Source organism: Oncorhynchus nerka, linkage group LG14, assembly GCF_034236695.1.
Source record: "Oncorhynchus nerka isolate Pitt River linkage group LG14, Oner_Uvic_2.0, whole genome shotgun sequence".
Classification (NCBI taxonomy): domain Eukaryota; kingdom Metazoa; phylum Chordata; class Actinopteri; order Salmoniformes; family Salmonidae; genus Oncorhynchus; species Oncorhynchus nerka.
Window position 1 is genome coordinate 90,467,412 of NC_088409.1, and position 24,168 is coordinate 90,491,579.

At 45.6% G+C, this 24,168-nt stretch overlaps 1 protein-coding gene across 1 annotated transcript in view; it reads right to left on the minus strand.

Annotated features, from left to right (window-relative positions):
• LOC135559701 (protein FAM168A-like) overlaps window positions 1-19,749 on the minus strand; it is a 103,621-nt gene extending 83,872 nt beyond the window's left edge. Inside the window, exons 1-2 of the mRNA XM_065000533.1 lie at window positions 19,357-19,749; window positions 1,546-1,653 (exon numbers count right to left, since the gene is read on the minus strand). Of these exons, the coding sequence (XP_064856605.1) occupies window positions 1,546-1,607 (62 nt within the window). The 5' untranslated portion in view covers window positions 1,608-1,653; window positions 19,357-19,749. The remainder of the gene's footprint in view (window positions 1-1,545; window positions 1,654-19,356) is intronic.
• Window positions 19,750-24,168: the final 4,419 nt, after the last annotated feature.

Consider the following 24,168-nt stretch of genomic DNA (forward strand, 5'->3'; position numbering starts at 1 on the left):
CGTGTGTGTGTGTGTGTGTGCATTGCACCTCGTGTGTGTGTGTGTGTGTCGTGTGTGTGTTGCACTGTGTGTGTGTGTGTGTGTGTGTGTGTGTGTGTGTGTATTGCACCTCGTGTGTGTGTGTGTGTATTGCACCTGTGTGTGTGTGTGTGTGTGTATTGCACCTCGTGTGTGTGTGTGTGTGTATGTGCACCTGTGTGTGTGTGTGTGCACCTCGTGTGTGTGTGTGTGTGTGTGTGTGTGTGTGCACCTCGTGTGTGTGTGTGTGTGTATTGCACCTGTGTGTGTGTGTGTGTGTGTGTATTGCACCTCGTGTGTGTGTGTGTGTGTGTGTGTTGCACCTCGTGTGTGTGTGTGTGTGTGCACCTCGTGTGTGTGTGTGTGTGTGTATTGCACCTCGTGTGTGTGTGTGTGTGTATTGCACCTCGTGTGTGTGTGTGTGTGTGTATTGCACCTCGTGTGTGTGTGTGTGTATTGCACCTCGTGTGTGTGTGTGTGTGTGCACCTCGTGTGTGTGTGTGTGTATTGCACCTCGTGTGTGTGTGTGTGTGTATTGCACCTCGTGTGTGTGTGTGTGTGTGCACCTCGTGTGTGTGTGTGTGTATTGCACCTCGTGTGTGTGTGTGTGTGTGTGTGTGTGCACCTGTGTGTGTGTGTGTGTGTGTGTGTGTGTGTGTGTGTGTGTGTATTGCACCTCGTGTGTGTGTGTGTGTATTGCACCTCGTGTGTGTGTGTGTGTGTGTATTGCACCTCGTGTGTGTGTGTGTGTGTGTGTGTGTGCACCTCGTGTGTGTGTGTGTGTGTGTGTTGCACCTCGTGTGTGTGTGTGTGTGTGTATTGCACCTGTGTGTGTGTGTGTGTGTGTATTGCACCTCGTGTGTGTGTGTGTGTGTGCACCTCGTGTGTGTGTGTGTGTATTGCACCTCGTGTGTGTGTGTGTATTGCACCTCGTGTGTGTGTGTGTATTGCACCTCGTGTGTGTGTGTGTGTGTATTGCACCTCGTGTGTGTGTGTGTGTGTGTATTGCACCTCGTGTGTGTGTGTATTGCACCTCGTGTGTGTGTGTTGCACCTCGTGTGTGTGTGTATTGCACCTCGTGTGTGTGTGTGTGTGTGTGTGTGTGTGTGTATTGCACCTCGTGTGTGTGTGTGTGTGTGTGTGTGTGTGTGTATTGCACCTCGTGTGTGTGTGTGTGTGTGTGTGTATTGCACCTCGTGTGTGTGTGTGTGTGTGTTGCACCTCGTGTGTGTGTGTGTGTGTGTGTATTGCACCTCGTGTGTGTGTGTGTGTGTGTGTGTGTGTGTATTGCACCTCGTGTGTGTGTGTGTGTGTATTGCACCTCGTGTGTGTGTGTGTGTGTGTGTGTATTGCACCTCGTGTGTGTGTGTGTGTGTGTGTGTGTGTGTGTGTGTGTGTGTGTGTGTGTGTGTGTGTGTGTGTATTGCACCTCGTGTGTGTGTGTGTGTGTGTGTGTGTGTGTGTATTGCACCTCGTGTGTGTGTGTGTGTGTGTGTGTGTGTGTGTGTGTGTGTGTGTGTGTCGTACCTCTTGTGCGTGTCTGGTTGGTACATGAAACTGTATTTGTCAGTGGGGTGCCCGCTCGCCATTCTCGTTGTATGCAAATGAGGAAGAGGTGGGAGTGGATATGCAAATCTGAAATTAAAACAGCAACAGATCATGATTATAATGAAGCACATCAATCACAGTCATGGTAGAGGCCTGTGTTTGTTTATGTTGAGGGATCTTATGCTGAACGGTTGTACTAGTGTGTGTGTATGTGTGTGTGTGAGATAGAGTTGCATGTTCACAGTTGTATTAATTGATGTGTGTTTATGTACACTGAGGGTACAAAACATTATTGTAAAAGCGGTCTTTCCATGACAGAGCTTTTACCTGGATTCACCCCTTGTTGAAATCACCTGTTCCTTTGTGTATCAAGAATGGTCCCACCGCCTTAAGGACATCCAGCCAACTTGGTGTCAACATGGCAACTCAATAGTAGGGAGGTGTTCCTAATGTTTTGTACACTCAGTGTATAGGTCTCTGTATGTGTGTATATGTAGGCACCCTCAGACAGGCGTAGCCCCAATGCACACCAGCAAAACAATGGAGGGCCCAAAGCAAAACACACCATCTGCCACTGAGAAGGAACAAAAAGATAGAGATCGAGAGAGAGATCGAGAGAGAGGGAGAGAGAGGGAGATCGAGAGAGAGAGAGAGGGAGATCGAGAGAGAGAGAGAGGGAGATCGAGAGAGAGAGAGAGGGAGATCGAGATCGAGAGAGAGGGAGATCGAGAGAGAGAGAGAGGGAGATCGAGAGAGAGAGAGAGGGAGATCGAGAGAGAGAGAGGGAGATCGAGAGAGGGAGAGAGAGAGGGATATCGAGAGAGAGAGGGAGATCGAGAGAGAGGAGATCGAGAGAGGGAGATCGAGAGAGAGAGAGGGAGAGGGAGAGAGAGGGAGATCGAGAGAGAGAGAGATCGAGAGAGGGAGAGAGAGAGGAGATCGAGAGAGAGAGAGAGAGGGAGATCGAGAGAGAGAGAGAGATCGAGAGAGGGAGAGAGAGATCGAGAGAGAGATCGAGAGATCGAGAGAGAGAGAGAGATCGAGAGAGGGAGATCGAGAGAGAGAGAGGGAGATCGAGAGAGAGAGAGGGAGATCGAGAGAGAGAGAGGGAGATCGAGAGAGAGAGAGAGGGAGATCGAGAGAGAGAGAGAGAGAGAGAGGGAGATCGAGAGAGAGAGATCGAGAGAGAGAGAGAGGGAGATCGAGAGAGGGAGATCGAGAGAGAGAGAGAGGGAGATCGAGAGAGAGAGAGAGGGAGATCGAGAGAGAGAGAGAGAGAGGGAGATCGAGAGAGAGAGATCGAGATCGAGAGAGAGGGAGATCGAGAGAGAGAGAGAGGGAGATCGAGAGAGAGAGAGAGAGAGAGAGAGGAGATCGAGAGAGAGAGAGGGAGAGAGAGAGAGAGAGAGGGAGATCGAGAGAGGGAGAGAGAGAGGGAGATCGAGAGAGGGAGAGAGAGGGAGATCGAGAGAGAGAGAGAGGGAGATCGAGAGAGAGAGAGAGAGAGGGAGATCGAGAGAGAGAGAGAGAGAGAGAGGGAGATCGAGAGAGAGAGAGGGAGATCGAGAGAGAGAGAGAGAGGGAGATCGAGAGAGAGAGAGAGAGAGAGAGATCGAGAGAGAGAGAGAGAGGGAGATCGAGAGAGAGAGAGAGAGAGGGAGATCGAGAGAGAGAGAGAGAGGGAGATCGAGAGAGAGAGAGAGAGGGAGATCGAGAGAGAGAGAGGGAGATCGAGAGAGAGAGGGAGATCGAGAGAGAGAGAGAGGGAGATCGAGAGAGAGAGAGGGAGATCGAGAGAGAGAGAGGGAGATCGAGAGAGAGGGAGATCGAGAGAGAGGAGATCGAGAGAGAGGGAGATCGAGAGAGAGAGAGGGAGATCGAGAGAGAGAGGGAGATCGAGAGAGAGAGAGAGGGAGATCGAGAGAGAGAGGGAGATCGAGCGAGAGGGAGATCGAGCGAGAGGGAGATCGAGCGAGAGGGAGATCGAGCGAGAGGGAGATCGAGCGAGAGGGAGATCGAGCGAGAGGGAGAGCGAGAGGGAGATCGAGCGAGAGGGAGATCGAGCGAGAGGGAGATCGAGAGGGATAGAGATCGAGCGAGAGGGATAGAGATCGAGCGAGAGGGATAGAGATCGAGCGAGAGGGAGAGAGATCGAGCGAGAGGGAGAGAGATCGAGCGAGAGGGAGAGAGATCGAGCGAGAGGGAGAGAGATCGAGCGAGAGAAAGATCGAGCGAGAGGGAGAGAGATCGAGCGAGCGAGAGGGAGAGAGATCGAGCGAGAGGGAGAGAGAGAGAGATCGAGAGGGAGAGATCGAGAGAGATCGAGAGAGGGAGAGAGAGAGAAATCGAGAGAGGAAGAGAGAGAGAGGGATTTGCCAAATTATCCACCAAGCAATGGATCAATACACAGATGAGCTAATCACAGCAAATGTGTTGAGAGTCAAGTGTGTGCGCCAGTCAGCCAGTCAGCCAGTCAGTCAGTCAGCCAGTCAGTCAGTCAGCCAGCCAGTCAGCCAGCCAGTCAGCCAGCCAGCCGCTCCGATTTGTGTGCCCCATATGTATTTTACTGCTGAGTGTAGACTGTGTACATGTTATTTAGTGTTGACTCAGTGTGTGTGTGTGTTGCTCTGTGTCTGATTAATCAGGATCACCTCCTGCTGCTGATAGAAAATAAAAGGTGCCCCCCATGTGCATCCCTCTTGCTCCCTTGGTCGTAGGGTCAGGGGGGGGGGGGGGGGTTCTAGACTCAGCAGGGTCAGGGGGGTTCTAGACTCAGCAGGGTCAGGGATCTACACTCAGTGGGGTCAGGGATCTAGACTTTCTACAAGGCTACTGAAAAAGTGTTGTTTTCAATAGGCGTAAGGTGTTGCAATGTGAACATGTTCAAATGCACTGTGGTGTGGGGATATTTGTGTTATTGAGTTTTGGGGAAACATTTGTTTTTAATTAATGCATCAAAATTTGGCAGGCCGCCTCTCTCTCTCTCTTGCTCTTTCATCCACTGTTCTCTACCTCCTCCTACTACCCTATACGGCCCCAGGCAGACACACGGCCTGAGGCTCCATCCAGGCAGAGCAGCTATGTGCACACACAATCACAAGCCTACAGGATAACATGCACTGATCCATCGCCTCATCTTCAACAACTCTCACTCCTTTCTTCAGATTCACTCTCAAGCCTTCCCCTTCTTTCCCAGCGAGAGGCAGGGAGAGCGAGAGAGGGGCAGGGAGAGCGAGAGAGGGGCAGGGAGAGCGAGAGAGGGGCAGGGAGAGCGAGAGAGGGGCAGGGAGAGCGAGAGAGGGGCAGGGAGAGCGAGAGAGAGGCAGGGAGAGCGAGAGAGAGGCAGGGAGAGCGAGAGAGGGGCAGGGAGAGCGAGAGAGAGGCAGGGAGAGCGAGAGAGAGGCAGGGAGAGCGAGAGAGGGGCAGGGAGAGCGAGAGAGGGGCAGGGAGAGCGAGAGAGGGGCAGCGAGAGCGAGAGAGAGGCAGGGAGAGCGAGAGAGAGGCCTGTGGGAACCCTGTGCGCGCCGCTCGGTGGGAACCCTGTGCGCGCCGCTCTGTGGGAACCCTGTGCGCGCCGCTCGGTGGGAACCCTGTGCGCGCTCGGTGGGAACCCTGTGCGCGTGCTCGGTGGGAACCCTGTGCGCGCCGCCGGTGGGAACCCTGTGCGCGCCGCTCGGTGGGAACCCTGTGCGCGCCGCCGGTGGGAACCCTGTGCGCGCCGCCCGGTGGGAACCCTGTGCGCGCCGCCCGGTGGGAACCCTGTGCGCGCCGCCCGGTGGGAACCCTGTGCGCGCCGCCCGGTGGGAACCCCTGCGCGCGCCGGTGGGAACCCTGTGCGCGCCGCCCGGTGGGAACCCTGTGCGCGCCGCCCGGTGGGAACCCTGTGCGCGCCGCCCGGTGGGAACCCCAGCGCGCCGCCCGGTGGGAACCCTGTGCGCGCCGCCCGGTGGGAACCCTGTGCGCGCGCCCGGTGGGAACCCCTGTGCGCGCCGCCCGGTGGGAACCCTGTGCGCGCCGCTCGGTGGGAACCCTGTGCGCGCCGCTCGGTGGGAACCCCAGCGCGCCGCTCGGTGGGAACCCTGTGCGCGCCACTCGGTGGGAACCCTGTGCGCGCCACCGGTGGGAACCCTGTGCGCGCCACTCGGTGGGAACCCTGTGCGCGCCACTCGGTGGGAACCCTGTGCGCGCCACTCGGTGGGAACCCTGTGCGCGCCACTCGGTGGGAACCCTGTGCGCGCCACTCGGTGGGAACCCTGTGCGCGCCCACTCGGTGGGAACCCTGTGCGCGCCACTCGGTGGGAACCCTGTGCGCGCCACTCGGTGGGAACCCTGTGCGCGCCACTCGGTGGGAACCCTGTCCTCGCACTCGGTGGGAACCCTGTGCCCGCCACTCTGTGGGAACCCTGTGCGCGCCATTCGGTGGGAACCCTGTGCGCGCCACTCTGTGGGAACCCTGTGCGCGCCACTCTGTGGGAACCCTGTGCGCGCCACACTGTGGGAACCCTGTGCGCGCCACACTGTGGGAACCCTGTGCGCGCCACACTGTGGGAACCCTGTGCACGGCAGTCCTGTTGGTTAACTAGCTATCTAACTAGCTATCGCTGGCCAAAGGACAGGTTCAGAGGCAGCCTCTGACACACACACAGACACGGTTAGTTGACTTGTGTGTTAATGCTGGGCTTGAACCTGCACACTGCCACTCCAGACCCCTGGTTCCATGCTAAGTGTCATTGATTGGAAGTGAAGAAGAGAGATAGCAGGTCAGAGTCACTGATTGGAACCCACTCAACCTCAATCAGATATATTCCTCTCTCCCATCTCTTTACCCCTTCCGTACTCTGGTTCTCTCTCCTCTTCCGTTTGCCTTCTCTCCCTTTCCATCACAGCTCCCCCTCCCCAGGTATCCATGGTAACGGCTGGCTCACACTTGATAAAGGAGGTCATCAGTACAATCTAATGGCAGTGTTTCTAATTCAATAAGACAGAGGGAACCAACCCACCGTGATACCACCACTAATCTACCCCCACTAATCTACCCCCACTAATCTACCCCCACTAATCTACCCCAGATTGCACAGCGGAGAAGGTACGGTGGGATTCGAGATGGTCAGTGATCTGTTTGTTGACTTGGCTTTCAAAGACCTTAGATAGGCAGGGCAGGATGGATATAGGCAGGGCAGGATGGATATAGGTCTGTAACGGTTTGGGTCCAGGGTGTCTCCCCCTTTGAAGAGGCAGCTTTCCAGTCCTTGGGGATCTCAGACGATATGAAAGAGGTTGAACAGGCTGGTAATAGGGGTTGCGACAATGGCGGCGGATAGTTTCAGAAATAGGGGGTCCAGATGGTCAAGCCCAGCTAATTTGTACGGGTCCAGGTTTTGCATCTGCTATCTGGATTTGGGTAAAGGAGAAGCTGGGGTTTTTGGCCGAGGTTGGAGTAGCCAGGAGGAAGGCATGGCCAGCCATTCAGAAATGCTTGTTTTTGATTATCATGGATTTATCGGTGGTGACCGTGTTACCTAGCCTCAGTGCAGTGGGCAGCTGGGAGGAGGTGCTCTTGTTCTCCATGGACTTCACAGTGTCCCAGAACTTTTTGGAGTTAGAGCTACAGGATGCAAACTTCTGCCTGAAGAAGCTAGCCTTTGCTTTCCTGACTGACTGCGTCTATTGGTTCCTGACTTCCCTGAACAGTTGCATATCGCGGGGACTATTCGATGCTATTGCAGTCCGCCACAGGATGTTTTTGTGCTGGTCGAGGGCAGTGAGGTCTGGAGTGAACCAAGGGCTGTATCTGTTCTTGGTTCTGCATTTTTTGAACAGAGCATGCTTATCTAAGATGGTGAGGAAGTTACTTTTAAAGAATGACCAGGCATCCTCAACTGACGGGATGAGGTCAATGTCCTTCCAGGATACCCGGGCCAGGTCGATTAGAAAGGCCTGCTCACAGAAGTGTTTTAGGGAGCGTTTGACAGTGATGAGGGGTGGTCGTTTGACTGCGGACCCGTAGCGGATACAGGCAATGAGGCAGTGATCGCTGAGATCCTGGTTGAAGACAGCGGAGGTGTATTTGGAGGGCCAGTTGGTCAGGATAACGTCTATGAGGGTGCCCTTGTTTACAGATTTAGGGTTGTGCCTGGTGGGTTCCTTGATGATTTGTGTGAGATTGAGGGTATCTAGCTGTTGATGAGACCTGTGTTCATTTTCTAATGCCTGCTACAAGATGTTAGTCATTATTAGTGAATCTGCAATATACATGGTTCTAGTTAAATCTGTAATGACAAAGGGGCATTTTTCATAGACTTGAATGCCAGATCAATGATCATTGCAACATCAAAAAAGCAGGTTTAACTATATAGATAAAATATTAGTAGTGGGTCTTATGACTGTGGAAAGCCTATATTTAGCCTAGGTATGACTGAACTCATTAGATTATTGCTGAATGTCTGAAATGCAGTGTATTTAAACTTTAAATGCACAACACTTATTTTGAGAAAAATAATCAAAAAAATATTTGTTATCTATTGTGAATCGCCCAGAAGTTAAAAAAAAATAGAGATAGGATTTTTAGGCCACATCGCCCAGCCCTACCCAGGACCCCATGGCACGTCCTAGCTGTGCCTGAATAAAAAGGACGAGGTGAAGTGTCTGTGTGTCAGAGTATGACAGTGTGTGTCTGTGTTTTAACTGGTCGATGTTGAGTGTTTTTGGCCCCTTGGTTGTGAAAAGCCCATTCTTCCCCTAAGCCCTCCATTCCACAGACCACTTAAAAATATTCCTCACAGGACAATCACACTGAACCAACACATCAGAGCTTTACATTCCTACAGGCATTATGAGTGATCGACACCTTCGTGTCAGAGCTTTACATTCCTACAGGCATTATGAGTGATCGACACCTTCGTGTCAGAGCTTTACATTCCTACAGGCATTATGAGTGATCGACACCTTCGTGTCAGAGCTTTACATTCCTACAGGCATTATGAGTGATCGACACCTTCGTGTCAGAGCTTTAGTTCACACAACTACAATGTCACACAACCATATGATGGGGCATATGAGGGAGGGGGGGGGGGCGATTAAGTGCAACACACCTGATCCCAGACTCAGCCGAGCAGCTAGGGGGACTTAATTAAGCAGAACACACTCAGTGGCCATCGGGCACAACAATAACAGAGAGAGCAGCTGTTCCTAGCCTGGTGATGTGCACAGCTCCATGCTAACCGCTACATGCTAACACTGTGTGCAGGAGCAGGTGTTTTTTGTTCTCCTTCTCTTGGGTTCTCTAGTGGGCCTAGTTGGTAGTTATGGAGGGGGAGGGTGAAGGGGTGATTACAGTGAAAAGAATATAAACTTATATTCTCCCCCACTCTCCTCCAGCATCTGCTGTCTGGGCAGCCTTGTGTTATTAAGACATAATGACATACTACTATTCAACATACGCTCCTCCCCCATCACTCAGAAATAACCCTGGGCTCTGTAGTGTCAGTAGTAGATAGCCCTCTACGAGATTCACGTTACAGACACACGTGAGAGGCACTTTCTTGCCACAAGGACTGATTCTAAATTCAGCCTTCGTGAAGATATTGGGTGGAGGATTAACGTATGAAGAGTGGATTAAGAGAGATGATTGCGTGGAATACCTCATCATTAAATGCAGATTACATTATTTTACGAGATCATTTCCTTTGGTCGCTGCCGTGTATATTACCCCCTAAGCAGACACCGCGACGGCTCCATGCAGACACCGCGACGGCTCCATGCAGACACCGCGACGGCTCCATGCAGACACCGCGACGGCTCCATGCAGACACCGCGACGGCTCCATGCAGACACCGCGACGGCTCCATGCAGACACCGCGACGGCTCCATGCAGACACCGCGACGGCTCCATGCAGACACCGCGACGGCTCCATGCAGACACCGCGACGGCTCCATGCAGACACCGCGACAACTATTTGCAAACTTGAAACCGCATATCCCGAGGCTGCATTGATTGTAGGCTGACATTACCAAAAGTATGTGGACACCTGCTCGTAGAACATCTCAATCCAAAATCATGGGCATTAATATGGAGTTGGTCTCGCCTTTTGCTGCTGTAACAGCCTCCACTCTTCTGGGAAGGCGTTCCATTAGATGTTGGAATATTGCTGCGGGGACAAGAGCATTAGTGAGGTCGGGCACTGATGTTGGGTGATTATGGCCAATTTCAATTAATCCCCAAGGTGTCCGATGGGGTTGAGGTCAGGGCTTTTTGCAGGCCAGTCAAGTTCTTCAACAACGATCTCACAAACCATTTCTGTATGGACCTCGCTTTTTGCACTGGGGCATTGTCATGCTGAAACAGGAAAGGGCCTTCCCCAAACTGTTGCCACAAAGTTGGAAGCACAGAATCGTCTAGAATGTCATTGTATTCTGTAGTGTTAACATTTCCCCTCACTGGAACTAAGAGGCCTAGCCGAAACCATAAAAAACAGCCCCAGACTGTGATTAATTCCTCCACCAAACTTAACAGTTGGCACTGTGCATTGGGGCAGGTAGCGTTCTCTTGGCATCTGCCAAACCCAGATTCGTCTGTCGGACGGTCAGATGGTGAAGCTTGCTTCATCACTCCAGAGAAAGTGTTTCCACTGCTCCAGAGTCCAATGGCAGCGAGCTTTACACCACTCTAGCAAACACTTTGGATTGAGCATGGTGATGTTAGGGTTGTGTGCGGCTGCTCGGCCATGCAAACCCATTTCATTAAGCTCCCGTCGAACAGTTCTTGTGCTGACGTTGCTTCCAGAGGCAGTTTGGAAGTCGGTAGTGAGTGTTGCCACAGAGGACTGACGATTTTAACACGCTACACACTTCAGCACTTGGCAGTCCAGTTCTGTGAGGTTTTGTGGCCTACCACTTAGCGGCTGAGCCGTTGTTGCTCCTAGACGTTTCATTTTCACAATAACAGCACTTACAGTTGACCGGGGCAGCTCTAGTACGGCAGAAATTTCACAAACTGACTTGTTGAAAAGGTGGCATCCTATGACGGTGCCACGTTGAAAGTCACTGTGCACTTCAGTAAGGCCATTCTACTGCCAATGTTGGTATATGGAGATTGCATGGCTGTGAGCTCGATTTTATACACCTGTCAGCAAAGGGTGGCTGAAATAGCCAAATCCACTCATTTGAAGGGGTGTCCACATACCTTTGTATATATAGTGTAAATATACAGTGCATTCGTAAAGTATTCAGACCCCTTCACTTTTTCCACATTTGTTACGTTACAGCCTTATTCTAAAATTCATTACATAAAACTTCCTCATCAATCTATACACAATACCCATAATGACAAAGCAAAAACAGGTTTAGACATTTTTGCACATTAATTACAACTAACAGAAATAACTTTTTTTACATAGTTGAAGTCAAAAGTTAACATACACTTAGGTTAAAGTCATTAAAACGCGTTTTAAAACACTCCACAAATTTCTTGTTAACAAACTATAGTTTTGGCAAGTCGGTTAGGACATGTACTTTGTGCATGACACAACTCATATTTCCAACAATTGTTTACAGACAGATTATTTATCTTATAATTCACTGTATCAAAATTCCAGTGGTTCAGAAGTTGACTGTGCCTTTAAAGAGCTTGGAAAATTCCAGAAAATGATGTCATGGCTTTAGAAGCTTCTGATAGGCTAATTGACATAATTTGAGTCAATTGGAGGTGTACCTGTGGATGTATTTCAAGGCCTACCTTCAAACTCAGTGCCTCTTTGCTTGATATCATGGGAAAATCAAAAGAAAAATCAGCCAAAGACCTCAGAATAAATACCGCTCGGGAAGGACACGCGTTCTGTCTCCTAGAGATGAACGTACTTTGTCGCGAAAAGTGCAACGCAATCCCAGAACAGCAGCAAAGGACCTTGTGAAGATGCTGTAGGAAACAGGTACAAAAGTATCGATATCCACAGTAAAACGAGTCCTATACCGACAGGACCTGAAAGGCCGCTCAGCAAGGAAGAAGCCACTGCCATAAAAAAAGCCAGGCTATGGTTTGCAACTTCACATGGGGACAAAGATCATACTTTTTGGAGAAATGTCCACTAGTCTGATGAAACAAAAATAGAACTGTTTGGCCATAATGACCATTGTTTTGTTTGGAGGAAAAAGGGGGATGCTTGCAAACTGAAGAACGCCATCCCAACCGTGAAGCACGGGGGTGGCAGCATCATGTTGAGGTATGCTTTGCTGCAAGTCGGACTGATGCACTTCACAAAGATGGCATCATGAGGAAAGAAAATGATGTGGATATATTGAAGGAACATCTCAAGACATCAGTCAGGAAGTTAAAGCTTGGTCGCAAATGGGCCTTCCAAATGGACAATGACCCCAAGCATACTTCCAAAGTTAAGGACAACAAAGTCAAGGTATTGGAGTGGCCATCACAAAGCCCTGACCTCAATCCTATAGAACATTTGTGGGCAGAACTGAAAAAGCATGTGCGAGCAAGGAGGCCTACAAATCTGACTCAGTTACACCAGATCTGTCAGGAGGAATGGGCCAAAATTCACCCATCTTATTGTGGGAGGCTTGTGGAAGGCTACCCGAAACGTTAAACAAGTTAAACAATTTAAAGGCAATGCTACCAAATACTAATTGAGTGTATGTAAACTTCTGACCCACTGGGAATGTGATGGAAGAAATAAAAGCTGAAATAAATCACTCTCCACTCTTATTCTGACATTTCCCATTCTTAAAATAAAGTGGTGATCCTAACTGACCTAAGACAGGGAATTTTTACTAGGGTTAACTTTTTTGGGATATGGGGCAGCATTTTCACTTTTGGATGAATAGCGTGCCCAGAGTGAACTGCCTCCTACTCTGTCCCAGATGCTAATATATGCATATTATTATTAGTATTGGATAGAAAACACTCTGAAGTTTCTAAAACTGTTTGAATGATGTCTGAGTATAACAGAACTCATACAGCAGGCGAAAACCTAACAGAAATCCAACCAGGAAGTGGGACATCTGAGGTTTGTGGTTTTTCAAAGCTTGGCCTACCGAATACACATTGATGTTGCACTTCCTAGGGCTTCCACTAGATGTCAACCGTCTATTGAAACTTGAATGAGGAGTCTACTAAAAAAGGAGGGGCTCATGGAGACCTCTGAGTCAGTGGTCTAGCAGAGAGCCTTGGTCTCATGACGAGCACTCCCGACAGAGTTACCTCTCGTTCCAGTGCTTCTCTGAAGACAAAGAAATTCTCCGGTTGGAACATTATTGATGTTTTATGTTAAAAACATCCTAACGATTGATTCCATACATCGTTTGACATGTTTCTAAAGGACTGTAACAGAACTTTGAGTTTTTGTCTGGATGAAGTGCCTGCGCCTCGTGAAGAAGGATTACTGGGCTGAACACGCTAACAACAAGTGGCTATTTGGACATAAATGATGGAACAAATCAGTAATTTATTGTCGAACTGAGATTCCTGGGAGTGCCTTCTGATGAAGATCATCAAAGGTAAGTGAATATTTAATGGTGTTATTTCTAACTTTGTTGATTCCAAAATGGCGGATATTCCTCTGGCTGTTTTGGGTTCTGAGCGCCGTTCTCAGATTACGCTTTTTCCGTAAAGTCTTTTTGAAATCTGACACAGCGGTTGCATCAAGGAGAAGTCTGTCTTCAATTCTGTGAATAACACTAGTATCTTTTATCAATGTTTATTATGAGTATTTCTGCAAAATCACCGGATGTTTTGGAATCAAAACATTACTGCACATAAGGCGCCAATGTAAACTGAGATTTTTTGATATAAATATGCACATTATCGAACAAAACATACATGTATTGTGTAACATGGTGTCCTATGAGTGTCATCTGATGAAGATCAAAGGTTAATGATTATCTATATTTCAGCTTTTTGTGACTCCTATCTTTGGCTGGAAAATGGCTGTGTATTTTTGTACTTGGTGGTGATCTAACATTATCATATGTTGTGCTTTAGCTGTAAACAATATGTTTATCTTTCATTTGCTGTATTGGACTTGTTAATGTGTGAAAGTTACATATTTCTAAAAAATATTTTTGAATTTCTCGCACTGCCTTTTCAGCGGAATGTTGTCGAGGGCGCCTCGCTAGAAAGGTTAAATGTCAGGAATGGTGAAAAACTGAGTTTAAATGTATTTGGCTAAGGTGTATGTAAACGTCCTACTTCAACTGTAAGTATTCAGACCGTTTGCGATGAGACTCGAAACTGAGCTCAGGTGCATCCTGTTTCCATTGAACATCCTTGAGATGTTTCTACGACTTGGAGTCCACCTGTGGTAAATTCTATTCATTGGACATGATTTGGAAAGGCACACACCTGACTATATAAAGTCCCACAGTTGACAGTGCATGTCAGAGCAAAAACCAAGCTATAAGGTTGAAGGAATTCTCCGTAGAGCTCCAAGATTTTGTTGCGACACAGATCTGGGGAAGGGTATCAAAAAATGTCTGCAGCATTGATGGTCCCCAAGTACACAGTGGCCTCCATCATCATGGGGTGGCAGGTAGCCTGGAGGTTAGAGCGTTGGAATTGCAACCAAAAGGTTGCAAGATCGAATCCCCGAGCTGACAAGGTAAAAATATGTTGTTCTGCCCCTGAACAAGGCAGTTATCCCACTGTTTCTAGGCCGTCATTGAAAATAAGAATTTGTTCTTAACCTGTTGATCTTACCCCCTACTTTTTCGAACATTCTGTTAAAAATCGCGCAACATTTCAGCGCCCTGCTACTCATGCCAGGAATATAGTATATGCATATGATTAGTATGTGTGGATAGAAAACACTCAGACGTTTCTAAAACTGGTTAAATCACGGCTGTGACTATAAAAGAATGTGCGTTTCATCGAAAAGCGCAGGAAAATCTGATCACTGGAAATGGGAAAATATATCAATGCGCCACTTGAATGTATTGTTGAATAGAAACCATATTAAATGGGGCCGAGGTTGCAATACCTACAGCTTCCACACGATGTCAACAGTCTTGTCATTTGCCTAGGCTTTGTTTCTTGGTCAAACGAAGAAGAGACAGCCCATATCTTCCGGTCTCCGACCGGATATTTTGGTTGAGATTTACCCGGACATTATTTCAAGACATACAGCTATAGAATATACATCGCCTCGTGATCAATTTGATCGATTATTAACGTTTACTAATACCTAAAGTTGCATTACAAAAGTATTTCAGTGTTTTGTGAAAGTTTATCGTCGACTTTTTTAATTTAAAAAAATGACGTTGCGTTATAAAACTGTTTTTTTCCTTGATCACACAGTCTTCATAGATCGATATCTAGGCTATATATGGACCGATTTAATCGGAAAAAAAGACCCAATAGTGATGTTTATGGGACATCTAGGAGTGCCAACAAAGAAGATTGTCAAAGGTAATGAATGTTTTATATTTTATTTGTGCGTTTTGTGTAGCGCCGACTATGCTAATTATTTTGTTTACGTCCCCTGCGGGTCTTTTGGGGTGTTGCATGCTATCAGATAATAGCTTCTCATGCTTTCGCCGAAAAGCATTTTAAAAATCTGACTTGTTGGCTGGATTCACAACGAGTGTAGCTTTAATTCAGTACCCTGCATGTGTTTTTTAATGAACGTTTGAGTTTTAACGAGTGCTATTAGCATTTAGCGTAGCGCATTTGCATTTCCAGATGTCTAGATGGGACGCCTGCGTGTCGGGGGGACGCAAGAGGTTAACTGACTTGCCTAGTTAAATAAAAGGTACACTTTTAAAATATATATATTAAATTCTTAAATGGAATAAGTTTGGAACCATCAAGACTCTTCATTAAGCTGGCTGCCCAGCCAAACTCAGCAATCGGGGGAGAAGGGCCTTGGCCAGGGAGGTGACCAAGTACCCGATGGTCACTGACAGAACTCCAAGCCACTCCTCAGTAAAAGGCACATGACAGCCCGTTTAGAGTTTGCCAAAAGGAACCTAAAGGACTCAGACCATGAGAAACAAGATTCTCTGGTTTGATGAAACCAAGATTGAACTCCTTGGCCTGAATGCCAAGCGTTACCTTCCCTACGGTGAAGCATGGTGGTGGCAGCATCATGCTGTGAGGATGTTTTTCAGCGGAAAGGTCTTGGAGACTAGTCAGGATTTAGGGAAAGATGAAATGAGCAAATTACAGTGAGATCCTAGATGAAAACCTGCTCCAGTGCACTCAGGACCTCAGACTGGGGCAAAGGTTCACCAACAGGACAACGACTCTAAGCACACAGCCAAGACAAGGCAGGAGTGGCTTCGGGACAAGTCTCTGAATGCCCTTGAGTGGCCCAGCCAGAGCCTGGACTTGAACCCGATCAAACATCTCTGGAGAGACCTGAAAATAGCTGAGCAGCGACGCTCACCATCCAACCAGACAAGAGCTTGAGGGGATGTGCAGAGAAGAATTGGAGAAACTCCCCAAATACAGATCTGCCAAGCTTGTAGCATCCTACACAAGACTTGAGGCTGTAAATCACTGCCAAAAGGTGCTTCAACAAAGTACTGAGTAAATAGTCTGAATACTTATGTAAATGTGATATTTCAGTTTGACATTTTTTTAAATAAATTTGCAAACATTTCTAAAAACCTGTTTTTGCTTTCTCATTATGGGGTATTATTGTGTGTATAGATTGAGGAGGGAAAAACGATTTAATATATTTTAGAATAAGGCTGTAATGTAACAAAATGTGGAGAAGGTGAAGGATTCTGAATACTTTCTGAATGAGCTGTAGTCACCACTGTAGTCACCACTGTAGTCAGAAACACAAGCATTTCACTGCACCTGTGATATCTACAAATCTGTGTACGCAACCAATAAACTCGGATTTTATTTGATTCAAGAGGTGAGCTCCTTTATTCCTGTTCGGGAAAAGCGGGGAACCCTGAAGCTGTCATATTCTGGGAAGCACCGCTAAAGATGATGACATGAGACAGCAATCATGAATTATAAATCAACCAGGACCCCTAGTTAGTTTCCATTGAGACCATTCCAGTGGGCCTTCTAAGCAACACACATGGCTCCACCAGGGAACATGAATGAGGGATGGAGAGAAACGTGTGAATCAAATATTGACTGTTGGGATTCTATAAAAATAGGGGTCTAGACCAGACAAACATCGATATTCATATTGTTTACAGGGGCGGCAGGGTAGCCTAGTGGTTAGAGCATTGGACTAGTAACCGAAAGGTTGCAAGTTCAAATCCCCGAGCTGACAAGGTACAAAATCTGTCGTTCTGCCCCTGAACAGGCAGTTAACCCACTGTTCCTAGGCCGTCATTGAAAATAAGAATTTGTTCTTAACTGACTTGCCTAGTAAAATAAAAAATTATTTAAAAAAAATATGCTTATGGGGTGTCCTGATTGGTCAGGTTGTAGTTGGTGGCAGACAACTTGTTGTTATGAGAGAAGAGAGGGAATGCCAACACACACCGCTCTATAGCAGTGTCTCAGAAAGCAGACTGAAAGGATGACTAGCCCACTGGTCACAGCATGACTGACTCACAGACCTGGACTTGAGCACTTCTGTCTGTCTCTCTGGCTGGTGGGAAAAGCTCACCTTTTGGGGATTGCACAGAAAATAGGGTGTAGGCCAAAACTAACCTCTCACAAGGCAAGAGGACAAAGATTCACTGACCATTAAAACTGATTTGGCAGACACTACAGAGGCCGATGAGTGATTGTCACCAACAAGAAGCAGCACCGTCAGGTAGGGCAAGGGACAACAAAACACAGAGGTGGGCAAGCACACGCTGTCACACTTGACTGGACTATCAATGGGTTCATATCCAGGTGTAGGAGGAACACAGGAAATGAATGATCCTGGACAGAAATAGGGTTGAGAATAAGAACACAGAAATGCCCGGCTTCCAGTTTCCACTCTGGCACCTTGGCCACGAGTACAGAAAGACACACAGGATTGTTTCATCCTGGCAAACACATGGTGAGAAATGTTCAACAACACACACACAAACAAACAACAGATGAAGAAGCACACATATCTTGCATTAGAACACTGAGGGTGTAATTTCACCTAAAAAGTCACAAGTAGTCAAAGGACATAGAGAGAACTGGAATGAACATGACTCTTCTGTCAAGTCAATTCTGCAGACGTTTGACGATTAAGCCCATTTCAAAAATCCACCAGCCACTGAAACATGAAAACAAACAACTCCAGAAATCAAAACAAGACAACAATGTTCTGAAGTCATGAAACTGTTCAAATACAGGCCTTTCAAGTCCTTGACAGGTGAACGTTCATTCAACACACAAAGAAGACTTAAGTAAATATTCTGCCTCTGATGGAACGATTCCTCCTGAATTGAGAGTAAGTAGCCTGTACTAATCCACTGGTCCTATTCTCAAGCAGAATGATCAGACAGAAGAGAAGACTGTCTGATCACAGACCTTGGTCCTGTAGGACCCTCTTCCTTTCTCCCTCCCTGTGAAAGTTAAGGCTGAATGCATTGTTCCTGAGCTGCCTACTGTTCCTGAGCTGCCTACTGTTCCTGAGCTGCCTACTGTTCAAGTACACAACAATAAATAACTCAAGCACACGAAGGTACACGTGGTTTCAAGCTATATAGGGTTAAATAATTGTATCTTGAGTGCCGTCTACTTTCTCTATAGCTAATCTTTTAATTTACTGTAAATGTATTGTATTTTCTTTGTGTCAAGGTATACAGGTATGAATAAAACGCACAATGACATGAATTGTCCCACTCACTTTGGATAGCTAGACGCAAGTGTTGTCATTACTGGTTGGGCCGTGAATAATTTTCAGTGATGCGTTATAACGTTATTACTAAGCCTAGTTATTCAGCCATATCTAGATCAAATAAAAAAAACATGTTCAGCATTCAAATGTCCTCATTATTATAGTGCCTGTCGTGATTGATTGCACACATTCCCACACGGGTTATAACGTCAGTCAGTAACCATAAAACCTGCGATAAATCCCTATTACAAACCGGATAATCGGAAATTCGCAGATTAGGCTCACATCAAGACAATAATCCAGAAAGCATTTGACCTGTTAACGTTTCTCTTTCAACACGCATCTGAAATTGTTGATTGCCTTGTTAAATCGAAACAATACCAGGCTAATTGATAACGCAATGGCCCACTTCACTTATTCAAGGTTCGAGGTCGGTAAACAAAAATGTAAATGTTATATGACAAAACGCTTTGACAAAGTGAATTTCTGATAGCTAAAAATCCACACCCGCAGCAATAGTTTAAGCGAGTTACACTAGTTAGTTATACAGTCCAACATTATTAATTAAACCAAACACAGATGCCGACACCATTTTGAAAACCACTGTCCTTTACTGCGCTGGGTGGTTTAAAAATGCGTGACCAGCGAGCTATTGGAAAGTAGTAACTAGCTAGGCACTAGACAATTCCACCGCAATCATACTAGATCCCATCACGTTTCCTAGCATCCTTGCCACACACTGTCCCTTCTCATACAATCCGTCAATCCGATACATAGATTGGCTAGCTATTTTGACTCAAACGATGGAGGAAGTGCATTACATTTAAGTCACATAAAATAGTTACACTCTGAAGCCCATCGCTGAAATGTTATTTTTGTCCAACTACTAAGATAGCTCTAGCTAGCTCGCTAATGCTAGTTATCCTCCACCATCAATACATTTTCCATGTAACGTTACCATGCCATATCGGTGTCGGACAATTGACAGAAAAAAAAAAGAGGAGAAAGAGCAGAGATGACACAACAATATTCAGCGGGCGAGTCTTACCAATGTGATGGACAAATGTGGTTATCCAAAATCCTTATTTTGTTCCGGTATCTTCAAACTCGTTGACACTGGCTATGTTAACGCTATCGGTGTTCTAGCTTCTCACTTTGCTACAGCGTTATCCGGCTAGCAGCGGCGTTGGGAACACCGCGGAGTGGGGGATGGGGATGCCGAGATTGGGAGTGATGGGTGGAGAGAGGGGCCATGAGCAGGCAAACAAACATTGGATGGTGATGGGCTTTTCAGCCTCCCAAAATTACAAAAGGACACCACCTCTAGAACTACAACCTAAACTTGAAATGGGGTAAAGATATGTCAGTTTGGAGGTAACTCATTTTTAAAGAGAATGAAAATTGAAATGATTTGGTCAGGAGGATAAAGAAGGTCGAGGTTGAAACTTGAGCTCGTTTGAGCAAAAAATAAAAAACAACATTTCCCATCAAAGTATTTTAGAGTGCGGCGCCATTTTATGACGTTTTGTAGGCAATGGATGGCCCTTGAGCGGCACGTTTGGATTTTTCCCAAACATAATTTAACAAACTAGCACAGTCACTAAAAACGACGAGATAAAATGTTTTCCTTTCTTTTTGGGAAATTCAAATCAACAGAGTTTTGTTAGGCTGAATAACTGTGAAAGGGTAGGAATATAGTTTTGGGACTCTAGTTAGTAGAACAGGTAAAAGATAACGTTGGTGTACATTTTTTTACAAAAACAAAAAGTACATAAATAGACAATGATAACATATGCTAGGTTGTACAAGAAATTACAGATTATACAAAGACCTTAAAAGAAACACACATATGGATTGTTTTAACAGCTTTCTTATTAGAAGAATGTAGAACGGTCTTAACTTGTTATGGCTGGGGGCAGTATTGAGTAGCTTGGATGAAAAGGGTGCCCAGAGTAAACTGTCTGCTACTCAGGCCCAGTTGCTAATATATGCATATTATTAGTAGATTTGGATAGAAAACACTGAAGTTTCTAAAACTGTTTGAATGATGTCTGAGTATAACAGAACTCATATGGCAGGCAAAAACATGAGAAAGAATCCAACCAGGAAGTGGGAAATGTGAGGTTGGTAGTTTTTCAACTAATTCCCTATCGAATTTACAGGGTGTATGGGGTCAAATTGCACTTCCTAAGGCTTCCACTAGATGTCAACAGTCATTAGAAGCTTGTTTGATGCTTTTACTGGGAAGTGGGGGCGAATGAGCGGGGATTGAGTCAGAGGTCTGCCAGAGAGGCATGAGCTGACCACGGGCGTGAGAGTTAGCTTGAGTTCCATTGCATTTCTGAAGACAAAGGAATTCTCCGGTTGGAACATTATTGAAGATTTATGTTAAAAACATCCTAAAGATTGATTCTATACATCATTTGACATGTTTCTAAGGACTGTAACGGAACTTTTTGACTTTTCGTCTGCTCCTAGTGATCGCGCGTCATGAATTTGGATTACTGGGCTAAACGCGCGAACAAAAAGGAGGTATTTGGACATAAATGATGGACATAATCGAACAAAACAAACATTTATTGTGGAACTGGGATTCCTGGGAGTGCATTCTGATACAGATCATCAAAGGTAAGTGAATATTTATAATGCTATTGCTGACTTCTGTTGACTACACAACATGGCGGATATCTGTTTGGGTTGTTTTGGTCTCTGAGCGCTGTGCTCAGATTATTGCATGGTGTGCTTTTTCGGTAAAGCTTTTTTGAAATCTGACACAGCGGTTGAATTAAGGAGAAGTGTATCTATAATCCCATGCATAATAGTTGTATCTTTTATCAATGTTTATTATGACTATTTCTGTAAATTGATGTGGCTCTCTGCAAAATCACCGGATGTTTTGGAACTACTGAACATAACGCGCTGAGATTTTTTAATATAAATATTAACTTTATCGAACAAAATATACATGTATTGTGTAACATGAAGTCCTACGAGTGTCATCTAATGAAGATCATCAAAGGTTAGTGATGAATTTATCTCTATTTCTGCTTTTTGTGACTCCTCTCTTTAGCTGGAAAAATGGCTGTGTTTTTCTGTGACTAGGCACTCACCTAACATAATCGTTTGGTTTTCTTTCGTCGTAAAGCCTTTTTGAAATTGGCCACTGTGGTGGGATTAACAAGAGGTGTATCTTTAAAGTGGTGTAAAATACTTGTATGTTTGAGGAATTTTAATTATGGGATTTCTGTTGTTTTGAATTTGGTGCCCTGCACTTTCACTGGCTTTTGTCATATCGATCCCGTTAGAAGGATCTCAGCCCAAAGAGGTTTTTAATGTCCTGCTCGAACACCTTATAGAAAACACAGAAGAGTGTTTTTTTATTCGTGAATTTACATTTATGAATATGAACATTTTCCATTAGCACAATAAGATTTGAGGTACATTTGTTTTTCTTTATCTTTATTATCGTTAAGGAAACCGAGCAGCACATTCTCCCATAAACAAACAAAAGTCATCAAGTATATTAATAATGATAAAACTATAAATATTTTTCCATTGTTTGACATGTAGACAATGCCAAAATAAATGCGAAACTGCTTCTGCATGCTCAACACAAAAAGTACAATCAATGTTAATGTCTGTTTTGAGTTTCTTCAGGTAATGATTCGCAGGGTAATTATTATGGATCATTCTGAAAGAGACCTCTTTGACCTTGTTAAAAATAAAGTATTTGTGTGGTAATAACCAGACTTTTTCCCAACAGATATTAGTGACCATTGTATTCCAGTAACTTATGACATAAGGAATGGATACAATCTCCCTTTGAAATAAAACATGTATAGATCTGTTGTTCTGAGGGAACAAGGAGAAACATATTTTTCCTAGCGGAGAGTCGACTGGATTAAGTGAGGGTAGGTGAAGAAGGTGAGGCCTGGTTAAACAACATGAGAGTTCCAGATGGAATAGACTATGGAGAACTCTCTAGGTCTTACAGGGATATTGTAACGAGATAAAAATTCCTCATAATTGAGTAACAATCCTTTGCATTAAGAAGTTGACTCACCAGCAGGATATGATTATTGAACCAGTTCTTATAAAATGATAACATATGCTAGGGGGTTTTAATAGTACTACACAATAATTCCCCAAAACCACATTTCTCAAGGGGGAGAAATAGAAACTCATGTTCCACTGTATCGACGGCTTTATAAAAGTCTAAGAAGACAAAACTATCTTCGAAGATTAAATCAGAATAGTCAATATGATCTAACACCAGTTGGATATTATTAGATATATGTATATTCCTCATGAAGCCATATTGGGTCTCTTCTATAATTGAGTCCAATACTGCCTTCATTGTTTTTGCAAATATAGAGGCTAGTATTTTGTAGTCATTATTGAGCAGACAGATTGGACGCCAATTATGGAGGAGAAGCAAGTCTTTCTTGGGCTTAGGTATTAATGTAATCAGACCTTGAGTCAAACTGGGAGGGAGAGCATTATTTGTAATGCTTTCAGAAAAGACCTCCAACAGAAATGGGGCCAACTGTTGAGAAAAAGTTTTGTAAAACTAAGCAGATATACCATCAGTCCCAGGTGTTAAGGTGTTCAATAGAATAAATGATCTCTTCAACTAAAATATGGTCATCACAATGTTCCATCTCAGCCTCCCAAAATGATTTCACATCCCCCAGAGAGTAAAGAAAAAGAGTTGAGGAAACCTCACAATACTTAGAACTATATAAATTCCTGTAGAAGTTGCAACTAAAGTTAGAGATTAATTTGGGATCATCTGTCTGTGATGAGACCATTCATATTTAATTGTTGAATCGTATTATTTTTAGAGTGGTATTTTTCTAACCTGAAAACATGAGATTAATTTTGTTCACCTTCCTCTAGCCACTTCTTCCTAGATCTGACAAAGGCTCCCTTCTGCTTTCAGTTTATACAGGCTCCCTCTGCTTTCAGTTCATACAGGCTCCCTCTGCTTTCAGTTTATACAGGCTCCCTTCTGCTTTCAGTTTATACAGGCTCCCTCTTTTTTCAGTTTATACAGGCTCCCTCTGCTTTCAGTTTATACAGGCTCCCTCTGCTTTCAGTCTATACAGGCTCCCTTCTGCTTTCAGTTTATACAGGCTCCCTCTTTTTTCAGTTTATACAGGCTCCCTCTGCTTTCAGTTTATACAGGCTCCCTCTGCTTTCAGTTTATACAGGCTCCCTCTGCTTTCAGTCTATACAGGCTCCCTTCTGCTTTCAGTTTATACAGGCTCCCTCTGCTTTCAGTTTATACAGGCTCCCTTCTGCTTTCAGTTTATACAGGCTCCCTCTGCTTTCAGTTTATACAGGCTCCCTTCTGCTTTCAGTTTATACAGGCTCCCTCTGCTTTCAGTTTATACAGGCTCCCTTCTGCTTTCAGTTTATACAGGCTCCCTCTGCTTTCAGTTTATACAGGCTCCCTCTGCTTTCAGTTCATACAGGCTCCCTTCTGCTTTCAGTTTATACAGGCTCCCTCTGCTTTCAGTTTATACAGGCTCCCTTCTGCTTTCAGTTTATACAGGCTCCCTCTGCTTTCAGTTTATACAGGCTCCCTTCTGCTTTCAGTTTATACAGGCTCCCTCTGCTTTCAGTTTATACAGGCTCCCTCTGCTTTCAGTTTATACAGGCTCCCTTCTGCTTTCAGTTTATACAGGCTCCCTCTGCTTTCAGTTTATACAGGCTCCATCTGCTTTCAGTTTATACAGGCTCCCTCTGCTTTCAGTTTATACAGGCTCCCTTCTGCTTTCAGTTTATACAGGCTCCCTCTGCTTTCAGTTTATACAGGCTCCCTTCTGCTTTCAGTTTATACAGGCTCCCTCTGCTT